The following is a 14,977-nucleotide window of genomic DNA, read 5'->3' on the forward strand; positions in this document are numbered from 1 at the left end:
AACTGTTCAAGAGTTCTTTTTTTCTTGTTTGCCTCTCAGAGGAGCGCCGTGTGAAAAGTATTCAGGGACAAAGTGGAGAAGACGAAGGTAAGCCATTTCTGCCGAATCTGACCCAGATTGTTTAACGTTACTGTCAGTAAAAAAAAAAAAAACCGCTTGGTTGGCAAAAAAACTAGTCGGACGGATGTTTTTATCACGAGTTTCAGTCTGCTGTCACACAGCTGCGACCCCTTTAACGACGAACAGAGCTGCTGCGCCGATCTGTGCAAAACCTGGTTGGAAAAGTTGGAAATTCTTCGCCACCAAGTTCACAGGAGTCCGTTGACCGCCGCGAGTGCTACAGGCCATTCATATTTAATTCACTTTTATATATATATATATCCCGTGACTGTCTTTCCACATCTTCATGGAAGGAACGCCTGACATAAAACATGTCACAGCTCTTCCTTTTGGTGTGTTATTTGCAAAAAGTTCAATCAGAGCTTTTCCAGCTGAAAAGTCGTAACGCCGTCAAGTTCACCAGAAAATGAGTGGAGTTTGGTGCTGTCTGTCATCTCTTCATTAACTGTGCAGACAGGGGAAGTAGAGGCAATTAAGAGGGGGGTGTGGGGGGGGGGGGGGGGGGGGGGATTATTATTATATTAGGTGGATGTCTTCCACCTCAACTGTGAACACTCACTGTGTGTGTGTGTGTGTGTGGGTTGACACCAGAGAGATGGTTTGCTTTCTCAATACCATGTTGCAACACCCCCCCCCCAAAAAAAAGGAGAAGTAAACTCAGATTGTATAACATGTGGACAAATCTGCCCTGATGCTGACATCAATGACAAAGCTTTTTTACTATCATCGCACCTTCCCTCTGGAGGTGAGCTGAGGTGGGGACGCGGCCCAACTCCTTTTCCCAGAGCCCGCCGCCATGGCTCGGTACCTGAAGTATTTCACCACGGTGGGCGACCAGCAGCAGCCAGTCGAGTTGGAGGAGGAAGAGCTGCACGTGGCCAGCGAGGAGCTGAGTCCGGCCACCGGCCAGTTTCCCACCACGCTGACCTTCAGGGAATCGCTGCAAAGGCTCTACAGCTCCGATCGGTTCCAGGTACGCCACTCTGGTCATTTTCAATGCATTGTCAGTGATCCAGCGTTCTGAAAGCAAGTTTTATGGTTTGCCCACTGTGATGCCACTGATTTGGGTACAGCTATTGGAAATATAAAATAAAAAACATCCTTTTTAAGAGGTGACATCGTCACCGTGCACTGATAGTCTTGACTTTGCTTCCAGGTGTTGGTGGTGTGTCTGGTAATCCTGGATGCCATCTTTGTCCTGGCAGAGCTGCTTATAGATCTGGCTGTCATCAAGTTGGAACATGGCCACATTGCTCCCGAGGTGATGTCCACTCACTCCAAAGCAAGTAGTTGTCATATAACGTGATTTACTGACACGATAAGTGCTTTTTTTTTGTTTTGTTTTGTTGGCAGGTGTTTCACTACCTGAGCTTGGCTCTTCTCACGTTCTTCATGGTGGAGCTGGCTGGCAAGCTGTTTGCTTACCGCCTGGAGTTCTTTCAGCACACGTTTGAGGTGTTCGACGGTTTCGTGGTGGTGATCTCCTTCATGCTGGACATCATCTTCATCTTCCACGAGGACGCCTTTGATGGGATGGGTCTCCTGATCCTGCTGCGACTCTGGAGGGTGGCCAGAATTATCAACGGTCAGTAAACGCGGTCGCTGCACGCCTACAAGCATGTGCGGGGCGTGGACGAGAGTTATGAGTTTTTATGGTGATATAAATTTACCCGATTTCATTTTCTAAGGCTTTCGCGCTTGAACTCAAAATGTCGCTACACGCGGACAACAGCTGCGCTCTGAATGTGTTTTTGAAGGTATCCTGGTGTCAGTGAAGACCCGGGCGCACCAGAAGATCCACAAGCTGAAGGACAGCTACGACCACCTCGTTGAGAGAGTCACGCAGCTGCAGGAGCGCGGTGACAAACTGGTGAGTCCTTCCAGACGCTTCAATGCGAAATACTCGACTCAGTAACTTTAGTTCATTACAACTTTTTTTTTTGTGTAGCTCTGGCAATTGGTTCTCACCGGTCATGATGACATCGTACCCGCCAAAAGTAAAGTTGAAGTGACAGTGCGGTGTGAAAGCTCTGAATGGAGGTCCAACAAAAGGCTGACTCTTCTCTCTCTTGTCTGTCTCAAGGAACAAGAGAACCAGAAACTTCAAGCCCTCCTGAAGAAGCACGGCATAGACTTCTGACTCATCCAGCTAACTGTATGGAGCTAATGTCATTCATATCATGTACCTTTCTGCACCATCTTTTTTTTTTTTTTTTTTTTTTTTTTTTTTTTACTTTCAAACTGCACATTCCATGATAAACCTTTTTTTTTCATTTTAGACCTGATTTCAGTTTACAGAACCTTATCCGTTACTGCGTTACCTGTTAATCTGGTATCAGTAGGTCCATGTATCAGGTTTCCAGGATGGAAACCAGTTAAAGCTGCCTGCGTGTTGTTGTCAGATATTCAGATGCTACTGGGAATCACCCCATAACATTCCTCAGACTGATGACTTGTACATAAAACTAAATTTACATCTGCTTAGTGACATTTGAATGTATTGTATGTTGTGTAAAAAAAATAAAAAATCTGATTCAAACAAATACAATGATTTCATTTATTAAAAAAAAAAAAAAAACTTGTTTGTTAAATAACCTTCTTACAAAAATCCTATTTACATTATTCACACAATATACAGCATACACATAGCAGCGTGCATGGTAAATGGTGGCGTACACACCGGTGGGCGGGAGCGTTCACACAAAAGGGAAGAAGAAGTCGAAGGGCAGTTTGGCGTTGATGACGGGCGCGGCTCTGTAACCAGGAAGCGCAGCACCGGAGACCGGTATGAAGGCCGCCGAGCTCCTGATCGGCAGGACGCTGCTGCCTCCGGACAGCAGGGCCTGTGGGAGGACGGACACAGTAGCAGTGAGTGGACCGTTGCGACCTGCGAGTGTATTTCTGGGAGGGGAAAAAAAAAAAAAAAAAGGCGAGTCTTACCAAACTGGTGGTGTTGGTTTGGATGACTTCTTTGATGCTCACAATCTGAGCCTGGGGGTTCACCAAAGATCCGTGTTTAGTCCATTCGATTTCTAAATGAAGTGACAACGGGATGCTGCAACTCGGTGCTTCCTGCAAATCACAAACACACGGCTGGATTGTGTCCCCGCAACATAAAGCATGTTGTATTAATGTGTTTTCAGCTGTGGAAACGGAAGAATCTACAAAGTAGCACACGATGTATTGTATGTTGTATTAAAGAGGACCTATTATGCTTTTCCTTACTTTCGGTCATATATAATGTTACAATGTCGGATATTCATACTAAATGTCGCCAAAGTTGCCAAATAATGAGGTAAATGTATGTAAACGTGATCCCTGTGAGCCAAAAGCTCAGGCTGCAGACTGCTGTGAACGCTCCGTTTCAGTTGTTTCAACCTCCGGGTCTATCTGATGTCAGACAGGCACGGATGTCCTTATATGGTATCTCTGCTCCAGAGACAGGAGCTCTAACAGCTTGCTTCAGACAGAGGGGGGGAACTGAGGGGCTGCAAGACGGGCCAGAATAAGATGAATCAGGACTTTGTTGAACTGTGAGTCATGCAAAGCTGCTTCAGTGGAATCACAAAAATACAAATATAGAGCTGGGAATGAGCAGAATAGGTCCCCTTTAAAAAAAAAAGGGGGATGTGATTAGCAAAGGCATACAGGATCCCAACAATCAATATAGGTTCAGATGTCATTTAACATACAAAAATACCACGGAGCAATACACATTGGAAATCCTACAAGTAATGAAAAATTTTATTTTTGGAAATAAAAAAGGGAAAAGTAGAAAAGTCCTTCTTGACTTTAACTGTCTCATAAAATAACATTTCGCTGAAATGTTTTAAAAGGTCCCACATTATGCTCACTTCAGCTCTATATTTTTATTCTGGGGCTCCACTAGAGCAGCTTTGCATGATTCACAGTTCAAAAAAGTCCTTATGTATCTCCTCCTGGCCCTTCATGCAGCCCCCTCAGTTCCCCCCTCTGTCTGAAACAAGCTGTTTTAGACAAACTGAACAACCTCCAAACACTTGAAGAGTAGTTCCTGAGCAGAGCGCGGGTGGATGAGCGTCCCTGTACTTGGTGGCCGTGCAGGTGCCTGCTGGGGGGCGTGGCTGAGTGCAGTGACTGTATAGTTGTGACATCACAACCTTACAGGAAGTCCTGATGGCTCGTTTAAAGGCACAGTGTCTGAATATGGGCTGTGTGTGTTTGTGATATGGTTAACCAGCACTCCAGCCCAGTCCCGCACTCCAGCTTTAAGATGATGATGTGCACTGGACTGGGTTCTGGCTTGGCTTACACTTCTCCAGTCGGATTCGGGATTTGCCTAGAGCCCTTTCGAGAACGAGACCTCTTTCCTGTTTTTCAAACTGTGCTCACCCCGGGATTGAAGTCGGTCTTGATTGGCACCCAGTCCAGCGGGTAGTCTAATGGGGAGTTTCCAAAGGAAGCCACATACTGGGGATAGTTTGGTCCTCTCAGAGTATCCAGAAGCACCTGACAGACCAGGGAGCAGTTGGCAGCATCCTCCAGTCTGCAGGGACAAAGACCACCACACATGTATTAAGACATGAGGAAATACTGTACCTGTGTGCCTTGTACCACATTTATCATTTGTCGAGTGTTAGGATGTCCTGCCTTAACGTGCAGCCGGACACAGAGTCCACACCAAACAGGACAGGGGAGCGCTGATGTGGTCCCCGCAGACAGTCCTGGTCCTCGGCACTGTGGAGAAGAGACAGTGTGTCTCTGGGGCCTATGCCTCTAGCAATCCCAGTGAAGTGAACTGTTAAGGACATATCCTGGGGGCCTTGTAGCACATCAAACTGTCAGTACCCTAAACCCTAAAAAAAGATCCAGGCAGGAAAAGGATATTCTGCTGTTCTTGTTCCGGACACAAGAGGCAGTCCGACCACATAACCTGGGTTTCCACTGTAGTGGACCGCCACCTCCACCCCATCCTCCTGTTCATTAGACACAAGACAAAGTACGCTTTCGTGACATTACATCTACAGTTTGCACACAACTACATTTATACATTTTGACTTAATCCGAGTCAGAAAACAGGCGAACTTAAAACCCTCAGGAGCAAAACCCCCATGTGTCCATAATCCAGGCATTTTGACAGGTAGCGTGTACAGGGCTGTAGCCAGGGCAAACGTTTCAGGTCCAGCAGCAGCAGCCATGGGGGGAGGGGGTTGTGGAGAGGATTTGTTTTTTTAATTTCCTGCAGACCACAGTCTGATCTTGGTAAAACAGATCGGGAGGCCCAGTCAGCGGACTCTGGCTTTGCAGCAGATACGAGTGGTGTTTTGTTTTGTTATGTTTGTTTCATTGCGGCTTGTTACCTTTAGAACCCCCCTGGGTGGAAAATGCTATTATTCTTCATATTTGTGTACACAAACACCGCAGTCACGATCTGAATGCCTTTGCTCCCACCATATTGACGACATCTTCCTGTGTCTATCATTTCAAATCATACACATTTAAAAAAAAAAAGTAAATACTTCAGATAGGAGTTCTGAGTGCAACATAGACAATAGAAAAACGTCTTGTTTAGACCGCTACCTGGACAAATGTGATGTGAAACTCCTGCTCCAGGGGCAGTGCTGCTTCGCGGACAAATCCGAGCACCAGAGACACCGTCGCATTCACTACCTCACCAGCTGGGTTGTACTTAATCACATAGACAACCTAATGGAGACAAAGATGTCTCATTGGTCCAAGGAGCCGAAGTCATTAAACAAATGTAATCCAGGTACTTCCCTTCGGACGTGTCACGTGTTTGGAGTCTGGTCGACTCACCTTCAGCACCACATTGGCACAGAGGGCCGGGTTCAGGAGAACGGGGTTGAGGCTTCCTCCGCCGCTGATCTGTAGCTCAGTCTGAGTCCCATCCACAGACTGCAGGACAACTGAAGACACCTCCACGGGAACAACCTCCGGCAAACGGCAGAAACACCCACATTAGTCAACTTTTATTAACCCAAACATTTTTCATATTCATCCTCTGCTCTCATTTAGATCTCTTTAGTCCAGACCGAAATATCTCAACAACGACTGGACGGATTGCCATGACATTTTGTACGGACATCCTTTGCAACAAAAGGATCCTAATGACTTTTCATCTGCCACCAACATGGGCTTCGCGTGTGGTTTTGAGTAAAACGTCCCAACAACTATTGGATGGATTGCCATGACATTTTGCCGTGACACGCCTTCATGTTCCCCTCAGGATGAATTGAAAAAGTAACCTGTCCGACATAAAGCGCTAGTTAGCGTACGTTGGTGTGCTGACGCGCTAGGCTACGATTGTGAACATGGGAAAAGTATACCTGCTAAACATCAGCACGTTAACGTTGTCATTGTGAGCAAAGTTTTCTTGCTGACATTAGCATTTAGCTGGAGGTATTGCTGACTCCCAGAGCTGCTAGCATGGCTGTATTCGAAACCGCCTACTACATATTACCGACAGCCGTATGCAGTACATGCAGCACACTGCTTCTTATATCAGTATGTAGTGGGAAACTGTCAAATCGATGTTTTTCGCAGTATGCCCGGCCAGGCTGAGCCGGTTTACCTTTTGGAAAGCGGAAAGTAATAATCATGCAGGTGTTAAGCCGCCCTCCTGCCTTACGAAAGTCGGAACAAACTTTTAAATGAGGCCTTGTAGATCTAATACGAGTGACGATTCGGTAACTGGGTCGCTTATCTCTCGCCTCAGATGTGTTCAGAAACGTTTACGTAACGTTTAATGGCAAACCACCGCCAGCACTTTGCATTGCGGGACACAGCAGGCGAGATTGACTGGGCCAACGTATACTGGAGATTTTTTTTCCCCGAGTCAGTACGACATCCGGGTGTTTTTGGACGTACTGCGTATTTTGCTTTTGTTTGCATACTACATGCTACCATTTTGGCCGAACCAGTACGTATACTGCCAGTATAGTAGGCGGTTTCCAGTACAGCCTTAATCTTGTGTGTTTTACCAACATTTCAGACAGCCATTGGTTTCCATTGGTGTCCATTTTTACAGATATGCATTACAACACATAAATTTGACATAAATAAAAGCAGACCAGATGTTCTCTGTGGTGGATAACATAATCTCAACCAGGTTGCAAGTTCCTGCTGGGTGATTTTCATACCACAATAAAAAGAGAAAGGAAATGTATGGAAGGTAACAGATCTAGACACTGCCAGCGTGGTTTGATTAACTACTCCCAAAAGTGTGGTGCAATACACTATTACTTCCTTCTTCTTCGGAACTGAGCATAAAGAAATGTAATTTTCCTGTCTTTGCATTGCAGCATTTCACCTCAACTCTCTTGTCTGTGCTAACTTATCGTGTGGCAAGTTGAAAGGAGACATGTTTTACGGTGGCAGCGTCTTGCTAAATTTCCTGGTTAGGCGGGGACTGTGATGGCATGTGAATGTTTTTTTAACAGACTTTTACGCAGCTCCGTCATTGTTTTATAGCACCCAATAACACCTACATATTCCAAAATCCCTATCATTACGATGGTCATGTGACCACTTTACATTACATACAATATATTGCAATTAAAAAAATATTATCATTTCTCAGAGCCAAGTTTATATATTCAAATTGCTTGTTTTGTCCAACCAACAGTCCAAAATCCAGTTTTCAAAGACGGGAATTTTCTTTTATTTCTGCTTCAAAAAAAAAAAGCTAACTAACCAACTGATTGTTTCAGAGTCAAACAAATACACAAAAAGTAGGCATACTTACTGCTGCATCTTCATTCTTCCCCTGTAGAGTAGAAAAAAAAGAAGATTTAGTTTAACATCTCCGTGTGAGTTTAGCAGGTCCAACACAATAGTAGTTCATCTTCATGTGTATATTTTTTATTTTCTATTTCTTATTCTTATATTTTGTACATACTTTTAGTTCTAAATTATGCTACTTTCTACTCTTGAATGGGAGCACCGGTATTGTACAATTTCCCCCCGGGGATCAATAAAGTATTTCTGATTCTGATTGTGCAACTTATGTACAAACATCCATTTTACTTTGTTTTCTTATTTAAAAAAAAAAAGAGCATTTTTGTATTCATACTTCATTAAGTGTTGCACTTCCACAAAGTTAGGGAACTCGCGAGTGCATTGAACATCTCTGACTGATAACATCTTAGAGCAAAGGCAGAGCAGACGTGGGACTCACAGCAAAGAGCTGGATGTTAGTGTAGGTGTCCATGCTGAGGGCCAGCAGAGTGCTGCAGTCCTGCTCCAGGACCACACGCCGGGAACACCGACTGCTCTGATCCTTTAGGAACGCTGGGGAGGACAAACGGGAACGACTGAAGCGACAACACAAAAAATGAAAAATGCTAACTATTTCAAGCATGTTTGAAACAAGGCATTTCAATGAAATAAGACTTTCAACCTTTAACACTCTTAGCAAGCTGTGGATTTGAAAGACACGTTGAACTGATGCAGGTTTTTTCTTTGACAAAATATGTTTATTTTATTTTCCACGCAACATACAAAAACATACACTTCACATTGAACATAAAAGGCCCACCTAAACAAAACACATATATCATTTTAAGAATATTAATACGTGCAATCATGACTAATGGTAGAGCTGTCCATCTGTTAACAGATTTTATCACTAAATCAATCACTGGATTATAGTCTGCAGGCACGACAGACTATACCGCTGGAGTGATTTTGGTGATACTGGATTGGGTTTTATGGAGGAAATGTTTTCTGGTTTTCCCTCCCGACATCAGACAGCGTGTTTTGTGTGTACTAGACTAGTGTGCACGACAGTAAATGGTAAATGGTCTTCACTTTGGGTTCAGTGTCTTGCTCAAGGACACTTTGACATAACGGGGGTTAGGGTTAGGGACTCAAACTCCCAACCCGCTCTTCCCTGCTCTACGTCCCGCGTGATGGTAGAGCGCCACCAAGAATTGATCATTGCTGTTTGGTAAAACTAGTCTTTTCTTGAGTTAGCACATTTTCAGTTACGGTTGGCTTGTGCATGCTAGCTTCAGGTTCCTCTTGAAGTTTGTCTTTAAGTTGGGTTTCCACTCGATTTCTAACATCACAGGAAATATGAGTAACTTAACTAATGTTATTAGACTTAAATAGTGTGGCCTATATGTCAGAAATAGCATGCACTCGCCAGCATGTCTGCTGTATAACCCAGATGTTACAGGGTGTAATTCAACCAATCAACCTTCACTGTGTTTTCACTTTTATTTGTGCTGCACTTTGTACCGTGTTTGTTGCAGGTTGCATGCATTATGACAGCAGTCATGCGACATGTCCAGGAGTAACCTCTGCAGGTCCAATCACAAATAGAACATTCTTGAACTGACTTGTGTTGTTAGAAGTTGTCATGACGCTGTTGAAGTGTAGGAGGATGAGAAACGCTGTGCACCTTTGTGCCTGCGGGGCAGACTTTCTTCCAAACTACACTACTGTTTTGCTTAACAAAGTTATTCTACTAACTGATTTTTAAGAAAATCAGTTCTCCACATTATGTATGTATGTTACATGCTGGTGTGGTGGGGGATAAGAACCACGCCTTCTGGTTCTTATCGTGTCAGTGTTAAAGTGAGGAAATAAAACATTTGACATTCTGTTTGCATTCTGTTTTTAAAAGAAGGGTTATTATTTTTGCCCTAACCAATCATTACTGTAGCTGCTGAGATGTTGAGAGAGCTGAGAGCTGTTATCTCTGTAAGTTGACAACAACCATCAACTATTTTTGAGGACATATTTGTGTTGACATTTTTCATTACATACATGTAGCTAGCTAGCTAGCTAGGAAAATGACCATTCCTCCCATTCCTAATCCCGCCTACAAAGCTGTGATTGGTCGACTGTTTATCCAACCCGGGGGAAACGGCTGACAATGATAACACCAGACCTACCTACTGATCCAGAGGTCTGGAACCAAGCCAGGTGAGTGCAGTAGAATCACACATTCTTCCTCTTCTGAATGAAAAATTTGAATTCATAAAAAAAATAATAAAACACACCCAGCTCAACTTATCAGCAATTAGCTAATTTTAGATAGACATTACTGAGTCTGCTTGCTGACTTTATGACTCTTCTCTATGTGTGCTACCGTTACACTGTGTTTTAGGATGCCAAATCTCACATCCCCCCAGAATGCAGGTCCGTTTTTAGGAGTTTTGAAGCGTAAATGGAATCGCCAGAAGTGAAAAGCTAACATTAGGCTATAAATGAACTACAGCACGGTCGCATTACTTCACCGTCACCACCACTGAGCTTCACTTTTAAGAGAATATAGATAGATATAGATATATAGACAGATAGATACAGAGTATAAACACAGCGAGGCTGTAAAGGCGGACTAGTGAGTAGATGACTTTCCGTGTTTGGCACGAAGACGTTAACGTCTGCGATTTAGCTGCTTGTTAGCGACCGCCTTTTTTAAGACGCGTAAAAGCTTCAAAGTTCACCAGTGGGGGGGGGGTATCTACTGACGTATTTTATGTTGTAGAACAAAACGTGTAAATCTCTTAAGCTTGTGTTAACCACAGACCTTATCTCAGGCATCTAACCAAAAACATATTGACTTACTGAACTAATTTCCATGTTTTAAGAATCATTCCTGCAGCACTCTATTGCCACAGTGGCCACAGTTCAGCAAAGGTGACACTGTCCCACATTATGGTGGGATAGCTTACCTGCAGGACTTGTGTCCACGCAGTCAGCAGTGACACCAGGAGCTGGCAGCCAGAACATCCCCCTCTGTCCACTCTCTCCTGCTGTCACCATCACATCCCCATACTGAAACCATGAACCATCAGTGGAGAATGAGCATTTGAGACAAACAAAGGCAAATGAACAGTTACTCCATCAAAACAGACACTCACCCGGTATCCAGACAAGGCCTGGAGCTCTGCGGTGGACACCTGACCGCTGTCCCCCTGTGAGCCGAAAACAAAGCTGGCAACTTGTTTAAAGAGCGAGTCAAAGTTGCGGTCAGTCGGAAGGGCAGGCGAGGGGTGAGATAATCCGTCAACACCTAGACAGAACAAAAGAGTCAGCAACTGAGACAGACTTGGGGACGGAGAAAGGGATATCATAAAGTGCTTTGTGACATTGTTTGTGGTCCATATCAGTCTACAAGGACGTTCTATGCACACGAAAAACAACACCAGCCTTAACCTGTACCAATTAAGTTTCAAATGGACACCATTCAGGACTCACGGTTCTGCGACTGAATGCAGAAGACGTCGTAATTGGTCTCCTTCTGGACGGACGACTGTAGCTCCGAGTAGCCATCGATTGTGCTCCTTAAAGAGTAGGACGCTACGTCACGGCTGCACAGCTGCTTGCTGCCGCTGCAATCAAAAGGGACATAAACACAGAGGATGAGCCTGAACGTGTACTGTATGTAGGCCGATGTTACTTCCATGTGTAAAACCTGTCAGAAACATGAATTGAGGATTCAATGCTCTGGGGGGGGGGGGGGGGGGAGACTTGTTTTGGTGGAACATTTGTACGTGGGGAGGCAAGCCCTGGCATTGAAATTGATATAAATAAGTTAAATCCCCGCTAAACAGAACGCCACATAAAATAGTAAACAGTGTACACTGACCGGCCTCTTTATTAGGTACACCTGTTGAACTGCTCGTTCAACAAGCAAATATCTAATCAGCCAATCACATGGCAGCAACTCAATGCATTTAAGCATGTAGACATGGTCAAGACGACTTGCTGAAGTTTAAACCGAGGATCAGAATGGGGAAGAAAGGTGATTTAAGTGACTTTGAACGTGGCGCGGTTGTTGGTGCCAGAGGTCAGAGGAGAAAGGCCAGACTGGTTCGAGATGGCAACAATAACTCGAATAACCACTCGTTATAACCAAGGTAGCAGAAGACCACACCGGGTGCCACTCCTGTCAGCCGGAAACAGGAAAAAACGTTGCTTGGTCTGATGAGTCTCGATTTCTGCTGCGACATTCAGATGGTAGGGTCAGAATTTGGCGAAAACAACAGGAAAGCATGGATCCATCCTGCCATGTATCAGCCGTTCAGGCTGGTGGTGGTGGTGGTGGTGGTGTAATGGTGTGGGGGATATTTTCTTGGCACACTTTGACCATGTCCATCCCTTTACGATCACAGTGTACCCACCTTCCGATGGCTACTTCCAGCAGGATTTGACGCGCCAAGGCAGTTTTGAAGGCAAAAGGGGGTCCAACACGGTACTAGCAAGGTGTACCTGATAAAGCAGCCGGTGAGTGTATGTAGACTGTGTGATTTAACAACTTTTACTGTTAACAAAGACATAACATAACTCAATCGTTGGCGTCCTGGAGGTGAAGCCTACCTATGCTTTAGCTCTGGGAGGAGCTCACTGGACCCAGCAGCCTACATCCAGTGAGCCAGGCTAATCCCTCCCTGACATGGTAGGCTTTTACATTTGAAAGGCCAGCAGGATGAGTTGAGTTTCACTTATAAGCCACACTCGAGAAAAAAAAAGTGGCTTTTGAGAACTGACAGCGAATGAAATCAGCTGTCTTTCCTGCCTCCTGATGCTTATGAACAATTGTTACTGACATTTATGACTCACACAGAGTGGCCAACCGATAGCAACAAGACCCCCCACCTCCTTTTAGACCTACTGGGAGACTTGCCTAATAGTATCCACTGAGCAGCCGGTGAACAGAGCCACCTCCTCACTGCACTCTCTGTCGCAGCAGCAGTTGATGTCACACACACCCTTGTGCTCATCACAGGGACACAACCTGTCAACTGACACACACACACACACACACACACACAGCAATGCTCAGGTTAAAACAGGACAACAAAGCTCGTTAATCAATGCTACCTACACCTCCTGGGCTAGCTATCTGATACAGATATGACCATAGTAAGTGTGGAGTAATACGCCTTGCATGGCCATTATGTGAGCTGTATATATGAATGTTTACAAAGCCATACAGGATCTGGCAATTAGCTAAATTAATTAGCAGTTAATTAGCAAACAGTCAGGCTTATAACATGTTCAATGACATCCTGGAAATCTCATGAACTGCGACATCTTGAACTGGCTAAACTAATATCTCTCAACAGTGACACCCATAACACAACAGTCACCCAGTCCGTTACAATACTTAAATTATTTATTGTAAAATGAATTCCAGCACAATTGAGAATTGTAAAACGTCGGCTTACCGTTAGTGACGGGAGTGAGGAGGCGGCCGGAGACGGGAAGGGGCTCAGTGGGCAAAGTCGGTCTCAGGGGCTCCGCGGTGCTGCTGTCGGACGGTGTCGGGGTTGAGTCAACCTCTGTGGGCTGTGTGGTCGTACGCTCGTCCGTAACATTATATGTGACGTTCTGGTCACCAAACACAGCCGTCGTATTCAAGTTGTAGCTCGTTGTATTTTCGTTTGTGGTGACGTCGGTGAGCAAGAGAAACAAGCAGAAGAAGTTCAAAGTGGACCCAGCGGCTGAGGCCGCCATCTTTGTTTGATGCGTTTCTATGGTTCTTCTTCTTCTTCTTCTTTCATTCCGTTAACAGTTAGCCCTTTATGAAACACTTACCGCCACCTGCTGTCCATGCAAGGAACTCTTCCAGTCCAGTCTCCTTCGAGGTTTAACAGCAGCCGGCCTCCTTAATGCTGCATTACTGCCAACTTCCGGTCGTACTTAACTCCTACAGCAATATTAGGTTTCATATTTAAGGCAACACTAAAAGTATGGCCTGAATACAAATGAAGTGGAGAGATGACCCTCAACTTCGGCGATCAGAAATAGTCAATATTTATATTTTAATACAGGGCACCACCGTCAAAAGGGCGAATGATAGCAAACTAATGAATTCAGTTCATTTAATGACTATGACGAAAGACAATTAATGCATGAAAGGAGCACCATCCTCGGCTGCGATAACATCCTCAGACACCCCCACTCGTAATCAGCATGAGCAAAGAGAGATGCTCTTTGGGTGTCTTCTTATTTTGTAGTCTTTTGCAGAAGGGGCTTCACTCCACTCACACTAGATTTATTCTTTCTGAACTATTTTCTTTGTTCGTATTTCTTTTCTAAAGAGGACATTTATGTAATTAAGTTGATCACATGTCTAATGCTTCCATGTTAAATGGTTGCGGCCTGTTCATAAGCCACAGACAGTGTTAATCCAGGTTAACCGTAGGCCTATTCATGGCAATTGTATATGTGTTATTATGAACATATTTACCACTTATGTCTGTATATAACACCTTGAATGAGTAAAACACAGTGATAGTAGTATATAGAAATAGTACGATAAAATCTCATAAAAATGGATCTGCACTCTGATCTGGGGAGGATGTGAGATTTGGCATTTTTAACTTACATTTTCTTTCATTACAAGCTATCTTGATCTTATCTGGATTTGTGAATATGTGTAACCGGTTCTTCGTTCAGTTAGTTAGTTCAACTTTTATTGTGCCAGAATCACAATCAGTATGTTGTCCCAAGCTTCACATTCTTCCTAAAAGGGGAATTGAACATCACACACGAATTAGTGTACTGGACTGGATTAGCAGTTTTCTCCATGATCTCTAACATGTGTCCAATAGTTGAGTAGGAGCTGCCTGCCTTGACTTGTAGGACACACATAGGTGGTTCCCTCTTTTTCGTTTGTTGTAATATAACTAACAGACATTGAACTGATGGTGCGGTTGTGTTCATTTCAATTGAACGGTTTATTCTGCCGTCTTGCGTGCAAACAAATAACCCGGGGTTCATGAGCGTACTGAATACGTGTACCCTTTGTGGGGTTTTGATACTGGCTTAAACTTTGGTCTAAACTTGCTCAAACAGCTACAAGTTCTTACTGCTCCCATAAACATACAAGACTGAACCT

The 14,977-nt window shown here is 44.3% G+C and overlaps 2 protein-coding genes across 3 annotated transcripts; one reads left to right on the plus strand and one right to left on the minus strand.

Moving 5' to 3' along the window:
• Positions 1–50: 50 nt before the first annotated feature.
• On the plus strand, positions 51–2,654 carry hvcn1 (hydrogen voltage-gated channel 1). Of its 2 annotated transcripts, XM_070913576.1 has the most exons (7): positions 51–87; positions 866–1,093; positions 1,277–1,381; positions 1,474–1,705; positions 1,878–1,990; positions 2,069–2,117; positions 2,204–2,654. In XM_070913576.1, the coding sequence occupies exons 2-7, from the start codon at positions 917–919 to the stop codon at positions 2,374–2,376; spliced, it is 849 nt and encodes a 282-aa protein (XP_070769677.1). In that variant the 5' UTR covers positions 51–87; positions 866–916; the 3' UTR covers positions 2,377–2,654. The 2 variants fall into 2 exon arrangements, with proteins under 2 accessions (XP_070769677.1, XP_070769678.1); XM_070913577.1 differs by lacking the exon at positions 2,069–2,117 and having other exon boundaries at positions 2,204–2,343.
• Positions 2,655–2,774: 120 nt separating this feature from the next.
• Positions 2,775–13,590, minus strand: tctn1 (tectonic family member 1). The gene is made up of 14 exons (XM_070913625.1): positions 13,302–13,590; positions 12,758–12,875; positions 11,329–11,462; positions 10,992–11,143; positions 10,803–10,905; positions 8,297–8,409; positions 7,865–7,885; positions 5,917–6,051; positions 5,680–5,805; positions 4,987–5,075; positions 4,750–4,887; positions 4,492–4,645; positions 3,061–3,192; positions 2,775–2,963 (listed from the first exon to the last, which is right to left on the minus strand). Exons 1-14 carry the CDS (start codon positions 13,588–13,590, stop codon positions 2,817–2,819), a joined length of 1,851 nt encoding a protein of 616 aa, XP_070769726.1. The 3' UTR covers positions 2,775–2,816.
• Between the last annotated feature and the right edge of the window lie 1,387 nt (positions 13,591–14,977).

This window comes from Enoplosus armatus, chromosome 10 (assembly GCF_043641665.1).
Source record: "Enoplosus armatus isolate fEnoArm2 chromosome 10, fEnoArm2.hap1, whole genome shotgun sequence".
Classification (NCBI taxonomy): Eukaryota; Metazoa; Chordata; class Actinopteri; order Centrarchiformes; family Enoplosidae; genus Enoplosus; species Enoplosus armatus.

What these genes read in the sequence shown, in the direction of transcription:
- hvcn1 (XM_070913576.1), top strand. Translation starts at nt 917, where the DNA reads ATGGCTCGGTACCTGAAGTATTTCACCACGGTGGGCGACCAGCAGCAG. An exon ending in ATGGCCACATTGCTCCCGAG is followed by an intron (nt 1,382 to 1,473) that starts GTGATGTCCACT and finishes TTTTGTTGGCAG; the next exon opens with GTGTTTCACTACCTGAGCTT. An exon ending in TGACATCGTACCCGCCAAAA is followed by an intron (nt 2,118 to 2,203) that starts GTAAAGTTGAAG and finishes GTCTGTCTCAAG; the next exon opens with GAACAAGAGAACCAGAAACT.
- tctn1 (XM_070913625.1), bottom strand. Translation starts at nt 13,590, where the DNA reads ATGGCGGCCTCAGCCGCTGGGTCCACTTTGAACTTCTTCTGCTTGTTT. An exon ending in CCTCACTCCCGTCACTAACG is followed by an intron (nt 12,876 to 13,301) that starts GTAAGCCGACGT and finishes TGTGTGTGTCAG; the next exon opens with TTGACAGGTTGTGTCCCTGT. An exon ending in AGACCGACTTCAATCCCGGG is followed by an intron (nt 3,193 to 4,491) that starts GTGAGCACAGTT and finishes TGTGATTTGCAG; the next exon opens with GAAGCACCGAGTTGCAGCAT.